A 17,403-nucleotide genomic window follows, 5' to 3' on the forward strand; every position below is an offset into this window, starting at 1 on the left:
CGCAACGCAGCGCCATCGTCTGGCGTAGGGAGGGAGAGGATTTTTGCGCGTTACATCTTCTGCAGCTAGAGTAGAAGAAGGCATCTCTCTTGGAGCTTGCTCAACAGAACACTTAAGATCCAAAATCAATCTATTCATCGTCAACAGCGTGCTGTCTGTCTACTGCCGAACCTGTCCAAAGAGCGAGCGGAACAGCTCGTCCACGTCCATTTCCGGCTTCGGGTACGGGTCTGGGAACATGAAGTTCTCTAGCTTGGGGTGCACCGTGTAGCGCAGTTGACGACCCTTGCTGGCCTTGCGGTTGACAATTTTCTTCTTCTTGCGGTGAGTGCGCCTCACCATAGCGTCCTGGCCAGCGCCGCCTCCGCCACTCTCGATAAATTCCTTCAGAAGCTGCTGGTAGAAGTCCGAGTCGTCGTACATGAGCTCGTCCAGCAGGTCGTCGCCTCCTTCTGTGGCTTCGGCCTCCGGCACATCCAGCGGCGCGTGCGCTTTCCTCTTGATTCGCTGCGGGTCCACCAGCACCGACTCAACCTGCGCCAGGATATCCTGATTGACAGCCTTGAATTTCTTGGCCTGATTGTTCTTGCCACCGGCCGCCAGGTCGGTCTTGCGCGTGTATGTGTTGAGAATATCGTTGTACTGGGGCAGCATGGCGCTGTTGCCGGCCGTGATCTCCTGCCACAGCTCGTCGCACGCGCGCTTGCGCTTCTTCGAGGGCGAGTCCGCGGCGGGCACCGTGAGCTCCGGGACGTTGCAGAGTTTCTCTTGCAGCGCCGACACGGCGTCGATGCTCCTGTAGAGCTCGTCGACCACCTGCTGCTTGGTCTTGGCCGCTTCCTCCTCGTCCGTAGTCTCTCTTTCCGTCTCGTGCGTCGCCGCGTCCTTGGCCGTCGTCAGCAGGCGCTTGGTGTAGATCTGCACCTCGAGGCAGCGCTCCCACAGCAGCTTCTGGTGGCGCACGTGCTGCGCCTTCTGCACGACCTTCTCGCTGTCCTGCGCGCCCATGAGTCGCGCCGAGTCCTCCTTCTGGAAGCCGCGGATCAGCATCTCCGCGCTCTTGTCCTCGTCGTGACTATCCTCTTCTTCTTCTTCCTCCTCCTCCTCTTCTTCAGCCTCCTCCTCCTTCTCGTCGTCCGAGGCACCGAAAGGTTCCGCGTCGGACCAGTCAGCCATGGCGTCCTCGTCGGGCGAGTCCACGCCCTCGTCCTCGTCCAGCTCCTTGCGCTTCACCACCTTGCCCGCGTACTCGGCGCTCTCCAGCAGCCCGGCGTCCCAGTTCTTGACGCGCAGGGCCGACGCCTGCTCGCGCTGCTTGCCGCCCTGGCGCCCCGCCTGCAGCCGCTGCTTGCGCGACGAGCGCAGCCGCGTGGCGTCCTGCGTCTCGGCCGATGCATCTGACTCCTCGTCCGCGTGCAGCACGGCGCGCGTGCCGTCGTCGAAGTCCTCGGCCTCGTCGATGTTGAACTCGTCGCGCGCCATGGCCGCGTCCTGCCAGCCAGCGATAGTCAAGTGCGTGCAGCGCTTGGTCGACAGGGGCGAATACCGCCGCTCATTGGTCAATAAGCGATCTTGACATTTCAACGAATCAACGCGGCGTACAGCTCCGCGCCAATCAAAAGCGGAGAGCGTACCGCTGAAGACACTGATATTATTGTGTCCTGCCCGTTGAAGCCACCTGATGCGGGCCGGTATCAGATGGGCATAAGCGGCGAAGAGATGAAGGCGACGCCGCGCATGCCGCTTGCGCTGCTGGCGCTGTACTTCCTGCACGCCTTCTGCCAGACGTTCCCCATGACGGCGTACGGCGAGTGGCTGTTCGACGTGATCCACATGCCGCCGGCCACCACCACGCTCTACTACTCGGTGTCCTTCTTCCCGTGGAACCTCAAGCCGCTCTACGGACTGCTGTCCGACTGCGTGCCGCTCTTCGGGTACCGCCGCAAGTCCTACATCCTGCTGTGCGAGCTGGTGGCGGCCGCGTCGCTCGTGCTCACGGCCACCTACGTGCATTCCATCGCCGGCGCCTTCGTGGTCAGGCTGCTGGACGCCGTGGCCGAGGCCTTCGCGCAGCTCATGCTCGGCCTCCTGCTCGTGAACCTCACGACGGGCGACGCCACCAGCAGGAGCAGCGCACACGTGCAGGCCCTGGCCAACACCGTCAAGAACACAGCCTCCATCGCGGCGCTGGCGCTCGGCATCCCCGTGTACCGAGACAAGAGCATCAGCCCCCAGACCGTCATCGGGTGGACCTCCATGCTGCCTCTCACGGCGGCTGCGGTCTGCGTGCTGGCGCTGCAGGAGATGCCGGTATACGACTTCCTCCGAGGTGAAAGCGACGCAAGCAGCGGAGCTGTGGACGGCATGGTGCGGGCCTCCTCGTGCGGCAGTTGGCTGAGCTCCTGGTGGCTGCCGTTCAAGCGCGACCTGCAGCGCAAGGCCGAGCTCATCAAGCCGGTGCTGCCGCCGATGCTCTTCTTCTTCCTATGCAACGCGCTGCCGGACGACGGGACGATCTGGTACCAGTACACGTTCTCGCTGCTTGAAGACCATCGAGAGTGCTTGCAGTACATGTCCCTGGCCGGCATGATCGGACGCTTTCTTTCGTGCCTGGCGTACGCCAAGTGGTGTACCAACAAAAACGTCCGAAGCGTCTTCTTGCTGTCGACAGTGTGCTGTGTTGCTGCCGGGCTGCCACGATTGCTACTGGCCCCGCCGGTGGTCGACCTTCCCGTCTCCGTATGCACGTTCAGCACGGCCGAGTCGTTCATCACGTCCTTCACCTCCGAGTTCGCACTGCTTCAACTGCTGGTCGTGGCGACGTACTACTGCCCAGCGAACCCCGAAGTCCAGGGCCTTACGTACGCGTTGTTCCTGTCTTTTATGGACTTCGGCGGCGTCGTGTCCGGAGTACTCAGTTCTGTCGTGGTGTTGGCGCTGGGGATCGTGCCTGACCCGACCTCCAAAATTGTGGACTGGAGTCAACTTTGGATCGTCGTGGTGATCGCGTCTGTTAGTCAGCTGCTTGTCTTGGTGTTTCTCTGTGTGTTACCAGAGAAGGTTGATACGTCAGAAAACACCAGCGTGGGCGGAGGCCGGGAGAAGCTCAAGTCGATTACAATGCTGTCCGACGAGCCGGAGAAGCAGCCTCTTCTCTCGGAACCGGAAGCGTATGCCGACGTCAGGGTGTGAGCTACGTAGATTTAGATGATGGTTTGCATCACGTAGTAGATGAATTGCCCAGTCTAAAATGAAATTAACCATGAATGCATTCGCTGTTGCCGACAACAGCAGGATCCAGCAGTTGAAGCATCAAACGACACCAACAACATCGGAAATCAGTGTCACGAATAGCAAACTACCAGCGACAACACACACTGCACAACGATAACACCGAGACCCATAGTTTTTTTGATGCGCGATGTATTGTGTTCCAATTTTCCGCAAAAGACCTTCGGGAGCGCCGTCCCTCTCGACAACGAGTCGATCAAGAGAGCTGGCCAGTAGCTGTCGACGCGACCGACACTTACTTCTTCTCCTTCTTGTCGGCCAGACGCTTGGCCTGCTTGCCGAAGATGCGCTTGTCGGCGCGGGCCACACGCAGCTGCGTGAACACGCTCTTCTCCTTCATCTCGGGCGTGATGACGGCCGTGGTCGACTTGATGCTCGAGCGCGTGATCGGGAGGATCGGGCCCGTGTGCTGCACGGCGTTCTTGGTCTCCTCCACAGCCGAGTCGCCGTTCTTGGGCTTGTTGCTCTTGCGCGGGAACACCACGAGCTTGGCCTTGTAGGCCTTGAGGCGGTGCACGTTGGCCTGGAGCGACTCCACCGACTTGTTGGTGCGGCGGAAGTCCACGGCGATGCCGATGCTCAGGGCCTGCTTGCGGTTGATGCCAGCCTCCTTCAGCTCCTCCAACGTGAAGCCCTTGCCGGCACGGACCTTCGAGCCGTACTTGATCGTGGGGCAGTGCACGGCGGGGCGCAGCAGACCAGCGGCCGGACGCGGGGCGATGGCGGCGGCCTTAGCCTTACGTCTCAGACGGCGGGTCTTCTTCTTGGCAGCCTGGTAGGGTGGTCACAACAACGGGCATCAGAACCTACACTGCGGTCGTCTATAGTCCACCCAGCCAGGCAGACAGCACGCCAGCACACGGTCTCCTGTGGTCGTCGTCTTCAATCCGGAAGCTCCTAAATGTATCTACGCTGTCCCGCGCTGTGGAAAGACCTGTACGCCGCCTCCTTCTCTCGCTCGTTTACGACTGCGGAGACCACAGACGTGTGTGTGTGTGTGTGTGTGTGTGTGTGTGTGTGCTGTGCTGTAGCTGCTGGCTGGCTGGCTGCTCTATCGCTGCGGATCACGCGCTTACCTGGTCGAACCAAGTCTTGATTCGGGACTCCCAGTACTTGTGGAAGTGGCCGTTGGGGATGACGTTGTTGTGCTTCACCATCTTTCAACTAGCGAGGAAGAGGCACAGAGGGGCAGGCGTGAGTGTCTGAGAGGCCCATGCATGGGGGGGAACACACGCGCCGAGGGATTTACCTTCGCGCGAAGTTACTCAGAAAGTTGCGGGCAATTTGGAACTTGGAGCGCACCAACAGCCAGCGGAGCCGGCGGCCGGGAGAATTGGTGGTTCCCCAACGCGCAAGGCTCTCCAGTCCTCGAGCTCACTTGGACTCACTATGCCCCACCGCCGCAGCCAATCAGATCGCGGGCAGAGGCCTGGCCTAGGCGCGCTGAAATTCCCAACATAGCGTGGCCCACATAAGACCTAAACGACGGTACACTGTACCGTGTTTGTGGAGGGGGTACGGTTATAGCCTCAAGAGCATCCCAACACGGCGAGCCCGGACCAGGACGCGACACCTTCTCGGCGGCGACGCGGCGGCTCTCTGGGACAGCAGCGCCATGTTCAGCTCAGGCAGTGCGTTCTGTGTTCTCTGCGCTGTATTTCGCGCCTTCTTGCGCGCCGATTGGCCGCGTGGATGGCGAGTTACGCGCTGATACGTTCTCCTCACTGTTGCGCAGATCGCGGCGGAGGCTTCGGAGGCTTCGCGGCGCAGGGCGGCAACCCGTTCGCGCAGAGCCAAGGTAAGACAGGGTTCAGGGTTACGCTGGTTACGCTGGTGCTTGTGCGCGAGGGAGGGCGCGCTCGTGCTGTAGGCACAGACAGATAGACGGATAGACAGTCTTCTCTCAGGACCGAGACTCTCTCTCTCTCTCTCTCTCTATGAGCACACGCCGCCACGCTTCTCTCTCTCTCTCTCTACTTGTAGGTATTGATCAGTGGCTGCCCCGTGGCGTGTCCAGGGTCGACGGCAGTGAACCCGTTCCAGTCGGGCGTCAACGCTTCGGCCGCCAAGACGGCGTTCGGACAGAGCTCCGGCTTCGGCAGCCAGCCGCCGCTGCCTCCGGGCGGCCTGGCGGGCGCTCCCGGCGGCGGGTTCGGCAAACAGCCACCTCTGCCGCCTGGAGGCCTGACTGGAGCTCCTCCGGCACCGTCGGGCGGCTTTGGTGCAGCCTCAACGAGCGGTAATCCGTTCGGACAGAAGAAGACTGGCAAGAACAACGCTCAGGGCACTTCGACGACTGCGTTTGGAGGCGCACCATTCGGACAGAACGGCATCTCGCACTCTGCGAACGCAGCTGGTGCCCACACGACGTTTGGGTCGGCGTCGGCAGGCGGTGCAAAGAATCGAGGCAACGCGTTCGGTGGGAATGCTTCAACAAAGACTACGTTTGGCGGCAGTGGATCGGCGTCTTTTGGTGGAGGCAATACGGCGTTCGGAGGAAACGACAGTGGGTTTGGTGGAGGGCAGACTGCTTTTGGTGCGCCTACGCCCAAACGCGGTCAGGGCTCGTTTACGCAAGACTCAAATGGGTTTGGATCCGGCAGCACAGCGGCGCCAGCGCCACTGTCATCACCAGGAACTTCATTTGGAGGCCAATCGGCTGGTGTCCGAGTACGAAAGAAACAGATTACCCCCAACGCTGCAGGCTCACGTGTGGATAATCCTTTCGCTGCTGGTGGCACCTCCAATGCTCCCACTGTCCACACGACTTTTGGTGGAGCAGCGAGTAGTAGCAGCTTCCAGTCTTCCCCTGCATTCGGAAAGCCATCTCCTCCTGGTGGTTCCGCACCTGCGACAACATTTGGTGGTGCCATGGATAAGAGACGACAGACTACGCCGAAGTTCGGCTCAGATGCATCAGCGGGAGGATTCGCCAATGCAGATAAGATGGCATCAATGGAGGCGCGAATGAACGGCGCGAAAAAATCGCCGTTTGGAAAAGGCAAACGAGCTCAGGGATTTGGCGCATCAGCGGAGCAAGATGCAAACCCCTTTGGCGGACAGTCTAGAAACAACCCGAAATTCCCGCCGGAAGGAAACGCGTTTAGCGCACCCAAAGCAAGTCCCACCAATGAGAAGCATCCGAAGCAGCGGCAAACCCGGCCTAAGAAGAAGGTCCCAGTTGTTACAAGTGATGAAGAAACTCCATTTCTTCCCGTAACGTCCGGGGCCACGTCGTCCCGAGATGATGGGAGCAAAGCAGAGCTGTCGGCAGCTACGAATCTGGACGGAGTCTGTGCTGATATGTGTAGTCCGGCAGAACGGGAGCTGCACATTCGGGTTGATGAATTGAGTGTCTTCGAAAAGTGCTTCCCTGATCAGCCAGGAACTGAACGTGATATGATCATTAAGCGTTTTCAGCGCAGTTCGGCTGATCATAAACTGGATATCCCTGAGGAAATTCGCCCCCCTGGTGTTCTCCGACGAACTCAACTATATATCGAGCAGGCAATCATGGATTTGGAGCAGTGCGGCTTGGATCCACGCTTTCAGCCACCTCGGGTTCCGGAGGCCATCGAGCTCTATAACTTCTGCTGGGATAGGTTTCGAATGATCCGCAAAGACTTCGTCCTGCAAAACTATCGTGGCGCAGGAGGTCGTGTGCACCCTATAGCCCTCGACATTCACGAACGTATTGCACGTTATCACGTTCTCAGTGAACACGAACTGATCGAGACTCCAAGCTTCGTGGCACAGCAAAACATGGAGCAACTTGGCCAAACTCTCAAATCACTGAACGAGTTATACGATGAAAGTCACAAAGTGGGAGATCCCGCATACCTCAGTCCGTTCGAGGCTGAATGTCGAGCATATTTTATCCTCTGCACACTGGACAATGGTCGTGGTATGGATGTGTTGAAATATGTGAAGAATCTTCCGCGGGACATTTTGGAGAGCCCCCACATGAAGTTCGCGATGCGTGTATTTGTTGCTCGCCACACTGGCGACTATTTCCAGTTTTTCTCCCTGCTTCGGCAAGCAACCTACTTGCAATCGTGCTTATTGTTCCGGTACATCCCGAATGTCCGGTCCTCAGCATTGCTTCGTATGAACCGAGCTTATCGCAGCCAAACTTACCCGCTGGAGGACTTGGTGGAATTGCTGTGTTTTGATGATATTGAGCACGCATACTCAGTGTGCCAAGAGCATCAGCTAAAGATATCCAGTAGACCTGGAGGTGGTGACGACAGCGCAATCCTTGTGAAGTTCGGTGGCGATTTTGAGACAGGTACGAAAAGTACTCGCTTATTAGGTTTGCTTGGTGACGTGTATAGTGACGGTTTCGTGTTGTTTGTTCGTGTAGATGTTCAACTGCGTCGAAACAATACACCGTTGAAGATCCGAAGCTCCAAGATCTACGTCGGGATGAAACAGGGGTATGGGTCATTGGTCATACCTACAGCTATCCATACTCGAGTTCTCACCAGTGTCTTCTTTGTGTCTGTCTACAGCAACTACTTACGGCGAGATATTTGTCGTGGCGTGACGGAATACGCTCGAGATGAATACCCCGCGCTGAGCAAGCTGATCCAAGATTCTGAACGAGAGGAACGAGCGAGGCTGTACCCGGATAGACCTGAGTACGAAGATGACTACTCGTACTTCGTGGACTACAACGAAGGAGTGCCAATGGCACCCCCATCGAGTGCTCCTCCCACACCGGGCAGCGCCTCTGCGGCCTTTGGAAATGCTCAGCAGCTAGGTGATATCAATCAGAAACGGCAAGACCTTGATATGATTGCGCAGAGAAAGATGGAGCTTGAGCAAAAGAAGCAAGCAATGATACAGAGGATGCGGGAACTTGAGCAGGCGAAAGAAGCGAAGGTTCGTCAAGACCAGGCTAAAAAGGCTGCAGCTGAGGAAGCTGCTCAACGCGAAGAACAGGCTAAGAATGAAGCTATTGTCCGAGCCCAAGCAGTGAAGGAAGCTGCCGAAGCAAAGCGGCAGCAAGAAGAGCTGGAAGCTAAGCTTCGCGAGCAAAAGAAACAACGCGAACTGGAAGAACAGCGCAGACGAGTTGAAGAGGCCGCTCGAGAAGCTGAGCGTCAAAGGCTTGCAGCCTTACAACAAGCTGAAGCGTTAAGATTAAAGGCAGCTGAAGAAGAACGACGTCGGCAAGAAGAAAAACGGCAAGAAGAACTTCGACGGAAAGTTGCAGAAGAACTAGAGCGACGTCGTCAGCAAGAGTTAGCGGAGGCGCGAGCGCGGCAAGCACGTGAAGCTGCACTTGAAGCTCAACGCCAAGCTCAATTGGCCAAGGAGCGAGAGGAAAGAAAGCGCGTCCGCCGCATCGAGAAGCAAAGGCATGCTGTTCTGAAGCTGAGGCTTCACATGTGGAAGATGTATGTGCAAGTTTCACGGAACGGTCCCGGGCCCATTACTATTGATGCAAGAAAGCTTCGACTTGATCGCCCTCATCAAAAGGCGAAAGATAGTGTGCAGTGGTTGTTTAGAGGAGCTGACGGAACGATTGGCACCCCGATTGGCACGAGGCGACTGAAGCAAGTGCCCAGCACTGTAGCCGATTTCCCATCTTCGGATGCAGAAGTATTGTCGCTATGGAGCTCGGAAGACATCCTAGAATTGGTCAGTGGCTCGCTTCGAAGACAAAATCGAGGGGCTCCGTCGATCGCGTGGAAGTTGGTGATAGCAGATCTACTGGATGGCACTGCGTCGTCGTTTGGTTTGTGGTGCGCAGTCAGGGCTGGTACACAGAATGCTGCAGAACCCGAGCCCGACTGTTTTCGCACTTTTCATTCTAGCAATGGTATGGCGCAGGGTGTTGCTGTGTGCTGCCGGTATCTCGATTCAACTTTTACTCAGAGAAACGCGCACGAAATGCAGGCAGAAAAACTCGCTGCGACGTCAGCTATCCTGCTTCCGGTTGATCTGAGCGCACTCCAGAAGGCTGGCAGTTGCAGCAGTTGGGAACAGCGAGTTGGAGAATTGTTATCGTCACTGAAGACAGGGTGCCGCGTGGCTGTGCTTGCGCTGGGATTCACTTCAGCAGAAGTCAAGTCTTCACGGGCACTCCTCATGAGCACGCTTGGAAGTTGTGTCGAACGAGTACAAAGCCGATTCTCTTCGCAGGTAGCCAATGCCAGCGTTGAGTTTGTCGATGCAGGCAATCTCCTCCCTCAGAAGTTTGGCCAAGCACTGACAAAGATTGCAGCCTTGACCCCTCCTGTGTGCAACCTTAAGAGTGCCGGTCTGAAAGAACTTCTAGAGGGCAGTGTCAAGGCTATGATGAACCAGTATGAGTCATCAATAGGTGTCCACAGCAACATCTGTGCCGTTTTTCCGCGCGTACGCGAAGATGTGTTGTCGTCTGGTGTAATGGATCTCACGTACCCGCCGCCTGAGCTGCAGTTCGCCGTGATGGATCCCCCACAGGGTTGGAACTCACAGGAGAGGCGGCACGAGATTAGGACAGTGCTGACGGCGCTTGAAGTGACTCGCATTGAAGCTGAGGCCTCCGCGGTGCAGCGTGACCAAACCTGCGACGTCTACTTTAGAAAGGTGGAGGACTTCATTGACCGACTGTTTCTATCGTATCCAGCGTCCACGGCGGTATCGACGTACGAGCTCAAGAAACGGATTTACAGCGCGCTGCTCCCGATTCACGAGCGCCTGACGCAAGACGGCGTCACGGAAATGGTAACGCCGCAGGAGGCGGATGCGTTGCTGCCGTGGCGGAAGATATTCGAGGAGATCTACGAGACGTTTTTCGAGACGTTGAGCGACATCAACATCTACTACCCCGCCAGCTGGCGCGGCTTCGGCTCAAGTGTTGCTAGGCTTCTGGATGCTGCGCACGCCTCCGTGCCTCGACAGCTTTTGGTGGCCGACCACTGCAGCAGCAAGCGCGACCGGGCTATCGTGAAGCAGCCCGTGCAAGTCTCCATGCAGAGCGTAAGGCGGACCTTCGGGAGCCTGAGCACAGTGGACGAGTCGCTGCAGGAGTACCGCGCTGTGGGCGAGATGAAGCGTCTCCGAGTCGAGATCGAGAAGGAGCGCGCCGCCACCTCGCAGTTCCAGCGCATGCTGCGCCAGGAGTTGAGCCGATGGGACGACTAGAGTGCAATAGCGCGGAGATGTCCCGGCCTCTTTGCAAAACATCAGTCAGCTAGTGTTGTATACGAAAGGAGAGGCTAAGTCTCAATGGGTATCGATAGGTTTGTGCATGCTGCTGCTCATTGCGAGATTAATTGACTGTCCGCCACGTCAGTAAAGTAGCGCCATGAAGTGGCCTCAAAGTAACTTGAAGTCGAGGTCCATGTAAACGCATATATATTTTTATATTCTAGACGCGTACTTTACTATTCTATCATCTATAAAAGTCACGTTTGTATAGAACATCAATCAATGTTACATTTTTCGTATGTGACAAAGGCTCAACAAAGCAGTACAAGCAGTTCAGAGGTACAATCCAACGCAGGTTCAACTTTGTCGCCCAGAAGCTACACGGGTCACTTGCGAATTTCTGATCATGGGGCTGTGCGACCTGCCCCGCGACTTGTTGGCGCTGGCCCTGCAGTTCGCCGACCTTGCGTCGCTGCTGCGCTTGGAGGCTGTCAACCGCCACGTGCGGGACACCATCGTCCAGTGCGGTGCGTTGTCTCCCCGTCCCCTTCCGCCGTTCTTCTCGTGAATTGCTCTGACCTCGTTGCGCTTTGCCTGTTGCGGTCGCTGCAGACACGTGGCGGGTCCTGGCACAGCGCATGGCGCTGTACGCGAGCGGCTGCACGGCCAGGAGCTCCTCGGGCTGGAAGCGCCTCGCCATGATGACGCAGAGCCCAGTGGGCGAGGAGCTCTCGGTGCTGCGTCGAGTGCGCGGTGCGACTCTGCGGTGCAATTAACTGGGAGGAGCTCGCGCTCTGGTTGCAGCTAATAAGGGGCGCATTTTGTGTATTGCTGCTGCTTGCGGTTGCCAGACTGCTCGTCGGTGGACCACTCGAACGAGTCGGCGGAGAACACGCTGACGCGCTCGCACTGCGGCATCGGAGTGGCGCTGCTGTCCACGACGGTGGTAGCGGACGACCCCATCGCCTTCGAGGCCATCGCCAAGCGGCTGCAGGTGGAGTGCGGCTGTGCGAGGAGCCGTCCGTGCTATTGGAGCAGGTGCAGTGGAGTTCGGGCTCACGAATTGCTTGAAACACTAATTGTTGCCGTGGTGACGGGGGTTCCCGTAGTGCTTCGACGTGGGGGTACTCGACGACGGACCACCTGGACTACGCGCTGTGGGAGAACTGCCTGGTGAACAGCGTGCAGGTAGTGCCCTACCGGGTGTTCTGGTATCCGGGCAGTCCGACGTACTCCCCCAAGCGGGTGTCGTTCGCTCTGTATGAGCTGGGCGACAATGGAGACATCGGCACGCTGGTCTACGAGTCCATGGTGTTCAGTATTGTCAAGGATATGAAGGTGAGAATTCACGACATGTTTCGCTACGGACGAAGTACTGTAACACTCTTGACTGCTTTTGTGCAGATGCACACGTTCGAGCTTCCAGCGCGGGTCTTCCTGTCCAGAGGAGTGCTGCGGTTGAATCTGTTCGACCGGCAAGAAGATATCGGTGTGGATGTCGCTCGGTGGATGCAGGAGAACAATCTGCCTCCGTACTATACGTGCTTAAGCTACGTAGGTGCAACGGGGCTCCTGGAGTCCGCGAGCGCGTACGAGTAGGCGAGCTAAGTTCGGGATATATGTTTAGTGTAGTGGTTACTTTTCCTCGGTCGGTCAGTGGTGTTGGGGCCTCTTCGCAGTGTGCCAAGAAGTCGCCCGCTGTTCTGGGAGACACAATGCAGTACGATGGTGGCAACAATGCTCGGGGTTATGAAGGTGTTCCTGCAATGGACGGCAAGCCGGGTTCAAGAGGGTTCGCTATAGCCTCAAACGAGCCCCACCAAAGATTTGACAAGCAGTCGCAGTCCCCTGCTGCGATCGAGTTGGAGCACACCATCGGATTCTCGGCTGTGCCAAACGCGATTCACTATCACCCGTCGGGGCGAGACTATGTGTATCCAGCTGGGGGATCGGTGCTGCTTACGTCCTTCCAAGATGCACACAGCCAGCTCTTCCTGCGTGGCCACGAGGGTAGTGTATCCTGTATCGCAATGTCTCCTTCGGGAAGAATTCTAGCCTCAGGTGAGCGTGGCAGACGTGCAGACGTCCTTGTTTGGGATTATTCCACTCGACGGTTGGCTTTCCGACTGTCGGAGCACGATGCAGGTATCGCAGCACTTGGATTTTCGGACGACGAGCGACTGCTTTGCTCAGTGGGGGTACCGGAGGACGGTCCACGGTTGTACATTTGGGATGTCTTGACAGGCAATATCTGCGCTACACACCAAAAGATGTCGAACATCGTCACTGCAGTCGTATTCGGAGGCATGGCACGCGATATAAAGCGCCGAGACACTGCCAACTACCAATTCGCGACTGTCGGGCATCGATTACTGCAGCTTTGGGTGCTCAATCCAGTCACGGGGGAGCTCACGAAGCACAAAATCGAGCAAACGCTCATTCGTGACTACACCTGTGTGCAGTTTTCTCCTGATCGAGAAACCCTCGTGGCTGGTAGCTCCAGCGGCGATTTTTGCGTTGTCGGTGTGAAGACCCGACAACTCTTTAAGGTCGTCCCAGCCTGCTCGTGCGGCGTGAACTCGATTCTGTATTTTGATGGAGGTATCCTTGTTGGCGGCGGCGACGGCAGCGTCATACATTACGGCCACGACTTCGTTGATACTTGCCACGTTGCACTTGATAGCGGTATCGTAGGTATGACTCTGAACGCTGCACAGAATGAGATCGTCGCTGGTACCCAGGCTGGCAGTATTTTCTCGGTGCGTCTCGCGTTTGGTACCTCGCAGCGAAGTCTGCAGGCAAGCTTGCTATCCGAAAACCACTCGAATGGTGTCGTGCAGATTGCTTACGCGCCAGAGGTATCCGATCGCTTCGCTACCATTTCCCGCGATTGCACTATCCGAGTATGGGATGCCTCAGATTACAGCGTTGCGACTCGCTGCTTTGTTGGGGATGCCGGGGCACCGACATCACTCCAATATTCGTTGGATATCCTTCTTTCCGGTTGGACTGACGGCTGCATCCGTTCTCACAGCAGTGATTCTGGCGAGCTCGCCTGGTCTATCGATAGTGCTCATACGGGTGGAGTCACCGCTCTAGTGTTGAGTCACAACCAGCGCTTCATCGTGTCCGCAGGTGTCGGAGGTGAAGTTCGTGTGTGGGATATCCGTAAGCGCGACTTGGTCTCGCACCTCAAGGAACACTCAATGGCAGTCACGAGCCTAGCGCTGTATCGAGACGATCTTCACGTCATTTCCTGCAGTCGAGACCGCAGCTTGCTGTGCTGGGATTTGCGCAACGAGCGTAGAATTTCAAGTCACATCCAGCGCATGGGCGGAATCAACACCGTCGCGCTGTCTGCGGACCAACGTCTTGTTCTGAGTGCTGGGCAGGAAAAGCGCATATCGTATTGGGACTTGCGCATTGATACGCCAGTCACTGTGATCCAGAAGGCTCATGACGAAGAAGCCACGTGCATCGCAGTGGCACATAACCTGGAGGCGTTTGCCACTGGTGGAAATGACCGACTCGTGAAGCTCTGGGACTTCAACACCAATCAGTTGATCATGGACGGTGTGGGGCACTCAGGTAATGTCCGCGGGCTGGCCTTCAGTCCTGACGATCGACAGCTTGTATCCGTCGGCGACGATGGTTGCGTTTTCGTCTGGAACCTGTACACAGAGCAACAGCTATACTAGCCTGGCTCGATACCTTCAACACGCCTTTCATATTTGCCATCTCTATTGAGTAAAAACAAACACGACGCAGATAAGTCTTTAGGGAGTATACCCTTTCAAACGTAGCACTCACTAGTGCTGCTCATGCTCCTTCAGGTAGGTGTAAAGCAGCTGGACGCCGAAGCCGGTGGCTCCCTTGGGGAAGTACGACTTGGCAGAGCTGTAGTTCGACGGACCAGCAATATCCAGGTGTGCCCAGTCAACGCCCTCGTAGACGAACTGCTGCAGGAATGCTGCAGCGGTGGAGGCACCACCATAGCGACCGCGGCCCGTGCTGCGCGAGTCCGACTGCGAACCCTTCAGCGCGGCAGTGTGCTCCGGGAGAATCGGTAGACGCCAGCAACGCTCGTGGCACTCCGTTCCCGCCTCCTGTAGCTTCTTAGCCAAGTCGTCCGAGTTAGAGAACAAGCCAGCACAGTGCTCGCCCAGAGCGATCATGCACGCGCCAGTCAAGGTAGCGACATCGATGACCTTCTTGGGCTTGTACTCCTTCTGGACGTACGACATCGCGTCACCAAGCACCAGACGTCCCTCGGCATCGGTGTTGTTGTTCTCCACGGTGATGCCCTTGTGCGACTTGACAATCGTGAGCGGCTTCACAGCCTCGGATCCGATAGCGTTCTCAGCGAGAGCAAGAGCGCAGACAATGTTCACCTTCAGGCCCTGACGCGAAGCAGCACGCACAGCTCCCAGGACGGCAGCAGAGCCGCACATGTCCGTGTGCATATCTTCAATAGAACCCGAAGGCTTGAGGTTCAGACCTCCAGTGTCAAACGTGACGCCCTTGCCCACCAACGCAACCTTCTCGTCCGAGTCGGGGTTGCCACGGTACTCAAGAATCACCAGACGCGGCGGGCACACGGCTGCCTGGCCGACGCTCAGGAACATGTTCATGCCTTCCTTCTCCAGATCCTGCTGCTGCAGCACGCGGACCGACATATTTGGCAGGTCGGCCGACGCACGCGCCACCTCCTCCATGAACGCCGGGTTCACAATGTGCGAGCGCTCGTTGCCTGCACAAAATAAAACAAACAAAGCTCAGCCATCCTCTATAAAAGACAGCACACCCACCCACTCCGTGTTCGCACCGAGGTTGCGCGCGAAGACGGTCTCTTCCCCGACCGTGGCCTGCTCCGCCACGTTCTGCAGCACAACAGCCCACCGAGTCGTCAGCTTCTCCCCCCTATCACTGCTCAGAGATGTCCCTCACCTTGTGGAACTCGGCGGCCGCGTCCACGTAGATCTGCTCCAGCGGCAGACGCAGCTTGCTGTCGCCGTAGGCGTCCTTGGCGTCGGTCAGGTACCGGTCGAACTGGTAGTTGGACAGCATGGAGGCCTGTGCCAGCAGCTCCACCACGCGGGCGGCGCCCAACTTGCAGCCCCGCAGCTCGGGCACCTGCACCACGACGTCCGTGGCGCGCTTGGCCTTGAGCGCGCTCAGGGCGCCGTGCGTGGCGTCTCTCAGCGTGCCGGGCGTGACCTTCTCGGCGTCGCCGAGCCCCACGAGCAGCACGCGCTGGCCCTGGAAGGCCGCGTCGTCCACGCTCGGGTGCAGCAGCAGCTTCTCCTGCGGCTTGGCCTGGAAGTCGCCCAGCGCCGCGGCGGACACGGGGAAGGGCAGCGCGCGCTGCAGGTCGGCGGCGGCGGCGCGCGACACGAACACCACGCGCGTCTTGGGCGCCGCCGCGGCCTGCGACAGCAGCGACAGCTGCGTCTGCACGCGCTGCTGCACCATGCGCGGCGCGGCCGCGGCCGCAGGGCTGGAGCTGGAGCTGGAGCTGAACAGGCGACGCAGCATGGCGGTCCGCTGGATGAAGTGGGGTAGTGACGCACTGCAGGATGGACGAATAGCTACACCGTTCATATGTCATACCGGATTTCAGGTAGTGTATATAATAGGTTATTTTCTACCGGTTCTAACAACCGGTATTTGGAAACCGGTAATAGTAACCGGTATAAAAACCGGTACTTGAAATTGCGCAAAATGACATGAGTGCGGAAGACCTGGCGATGGCGGCGCCGCCGCCGCTCTGCGAGCCGTCCTGCGGCGCCGAGAGCGCTTCCAGCTCGTCCCCACCGCTTGCATCTGCTTCTCTGCTGTTCTCGCTGCAATTCTACGTGGACCGCGTGGCGCTGGACGCCGCAGAGGCCTCGCAATCGCCGTCGCCGCCCGACGCCGCGCTGCTGCTGGGCTTCCAGCTGCTGCAGTACGAGATCGTCGTGTTCGACGCCGCGCTGGCCTCGCCGGCGACGCGGCTGGGCCATGGCAAGTCCTGTCTCTTCCAGGCGGACCCGGACGAGCTGCGGCTCGAGCTGCAGCGAGAGGCCGAGGCGCCGCTGACGCTGCTGCTGCTGACGCGAGAGCGAGGCCGCGCCCGGCTGCGCGCGTTCGCCGCCGTGCCGCTGGAGCTGCACGTGGCGCTGCAGGACGACGACGCGCCGCTGCGCCGCTCGCTGCTGCGCGTGTGCGAGTGGGCGAGTCTCAGCGGCTCGTGGGAGCTGCGCGACCACCGCAACGCACCCGTGGGGCGCGTGGCCGGCGCCGTCACGCTCTCGTGCCTGGGCAAGACGCTGGCCCCGCACCTCACGCAGGCGCTGGGCGTGCAGGTGAGCAGGTCGCGGGTGGAGACGCAGCAGAAGGAGCAGACGCCGACTGGCGTCGGAGCAGAGGAGAAAGAGGAGGAGGAGGAAGAGAAGCAGCCGTTGACTGCAGGTGCAGAGGTGAAGCTGCAGGAGGACGAGAAGGTGGAGACGCAGGACTCGAGCGTCCAGTGCGACGAGCTCATGCTCGTCCAGGACGCGGCCGAGTCGACCGCTGCCTCGCCAAGAGGCAGAAGTGGTGCAGTGCAAGTGCTTGCTGATGCAGCGGGGACGAGCAAGAGCGCTAGCATCGACGGACAGCTGCTCTACTACAAGAGCAACGCGTCGAGTCCACGGCGCATTCGGTCGAGACCCAGCCGAGAGTCAAAGTCCCCGCGGAATGCGCCAATTGCTGTTGCTGCTGCCAAGAGCGAGCTGCTGTTCCCGCGAGAGCTCCCGCCGCCGCTGTTCTTCCAGAAAGCTCCTCGACGAGCCAAGTCATAAGCGCACGGCTGACGAAATGTATGCCAATTGCCGAGCCTCGGCGTCCATTTGCAAGACTATTTGCCTGCCTGTTGCATGGCTGGCGATCCTGCGCGTGGACCACACGTGCCCTGGAGGGGCGCAGCGACGCTTCAAGATGCTCGCGATC

General features: G+C 58.4%; 8 protein-coding genes across 9 annotated transcripts; 5 read left to right on the forward strand and 3 right to left on the reverse strand.

The window, feature by feature from the left end:
• Positions 1-159: 159 nt before the first annotated feature.
• On the reverse strand, positions 160-1,482 carry IUM83_01419 (apoptosis antagonizing transcription factor; the record flags this gene model as incomplete). Its single annotated transcript, XM_067925273.1, has 1 exon — positions 160-1,482. The coding sequence occupies one exon, from the start codon at positions 1,480-1,482 to the stop codon at positions 160-162; it is 1,323 nt and encodes a 440-aa protein (XP_067797593.1).
• A 237-nt stretch (positions 1,483-1,719) lies between these two features.
• On the forward strand, positions 1,720-3,192 carry IUM83_01420 (Folate-Biopterin Transporter (FBT) family; the record flags this gene model as incomplete). The annotated part of the gene is made up of 1 exon (XM_067925274.1): positions 1,720-3,192. The coding sequence occupies one exon, from the start codon at positions 1,720-1,722 to the stop codon at positions 3,190-3,192; it is 1,473 nt and encodes a 490-aa protein (XP_067797222.1).
• Positions 3,193-3,526: 334 nt separating this feature from the next.
• Positions 3,527-4,697, reverse strand: IUM83_01421 (60S ribosomal protein L13; the record flags this gene model as incomplete). 2 transcript variants are annotated; one of them, XM_067925276.1, is made up of 3 exons in its annotated part: positions 3,527-4,063; positions 4,368-4,448; positions 4,680-4,697. In XM_067925276.1, 3 exons carry the CDS (start codon positions 4,695-4,697, stop codon positions 3,527-3,529), a joined length of 636 nt encoding a protein of 211 aa, XP_067797361.1. The 2 variants fall into 2 exon arrangements, with proteins under 2 accessions (XP_067797361.1, XP_067797362.1); XM_067925275.1 differs by lacking the exon at positions 4,680-4,697.
• Positions 4,698-4,906: 209 nt separating this feature from the next.
• Positions 4,907-10,428, forward strand: IUM83_01422 (Dysferlin protein; the record flags this gene model as incomplete). Its single annotated transcript, XM_067925277.1, has 7 exons — positions 4,907-4,922; positions 5,027-5,089; positions 5,309-5,710; positions 7,487-7,579; positions 7,655-7,727; positions 7,803-8,937; positions 9,553-10,428. The coding sequence occupies 7 exons, from the start codon at positions 4,907-4,909 to the stop codon at positions 10,426-10,428; spliced, it is 2,658 nt and encodes an 885-aa protein (XP_067797221.1).
• Positions 10,429-10,840: 412 nt separating this feature from the next.
• IUM83_01423 (putative F-box protein) lies at positions 10,841-12,033 on the forward strand (the record flags this gene model as incomplete). Its single annotated transcript, XM_067925278.1, has 5 exons — positions 10,841-10,961; positions 11,047-11,187; positions 11,286-11,472; positions 11,544-11,772; positions 11,839-12,033. 5 exons carry the CDS (start codon positions 10,841-10,843, stop codon positions 12,031-12,033), a joined length of 873 nt encoding a protein of 290 aa, XP_067797220.1.
• Positions 12,034-13,763: 1,730 nt separating this feature from the next.
• Positions 13,764-14,132, forward strand: IUM83_01424 (WD repeat-containing protein 16; the record flags this gene model as incomplete). The annotated part of the gene is made up of 1 exon (XM_067925279.1): positions 13,764-14,132. The coding sequence occupies one exon, from the start codon at positions 13,764-13,766 to the stop codon at positions 14,130-14,132; it is 369 nt and encodes a 122-aa protein (XP_067797699.1).
• Positions 14,133-14,243: 111 nt separating this feature from the next.
• Positions 14,244-15,969, reverse strand: IUM83_01425 (cytosol aminopeptidase; the record flags this gene model as incomplete). Its single annotated transcript, XM_067925280.1, has 3 exons — positions 14,244-15,184; positions 15,260-15,314; positions 15,382-15,969. The coding sequence occupies 3 exons, from the start codon at positions 15,967-15,969 to the stop codon at positions 14,244-14,246; spliced, it is 1,584 nt and encodes a 527-aa protein (XP_067797219.1).
• Positions 15,970-16,181: 212 nt separating this feature from the next.
• Positions 16,182-17,255, forward strand: IUM83_01426 (Thioredoxin-dependent peroxide reductase; the record flags this gene model as incomplete). Its single annotated transcript, XM_067925281.1, has 1 exon — positions 16,182-17,255. One exon carries the CDS (start codon positions 16,182-16,184, stop codon positions 17,253-17,255), a length of 1,074 nt encoding a protein of 357 aa, XP_067797218.1.
• Positions 17,256-17,403: the final 148 nt, after the last annotated feature.

This window comes from Phytophthora cinnamomi (assembly GCF_018691715.1).
Source record: "Phytophthora cinnamomi strain GKB4 chromosome Unknown Contig14, whole genome shotgun sequence".
In the NCBI taxonomy this organism is placed as follows: domain Eukaryota; phylum Oomycota; class Peronosporomycetes; order Peronosporales; family Peronosporaceae; genus Phytophthora; species Phytophthora cinnamomi.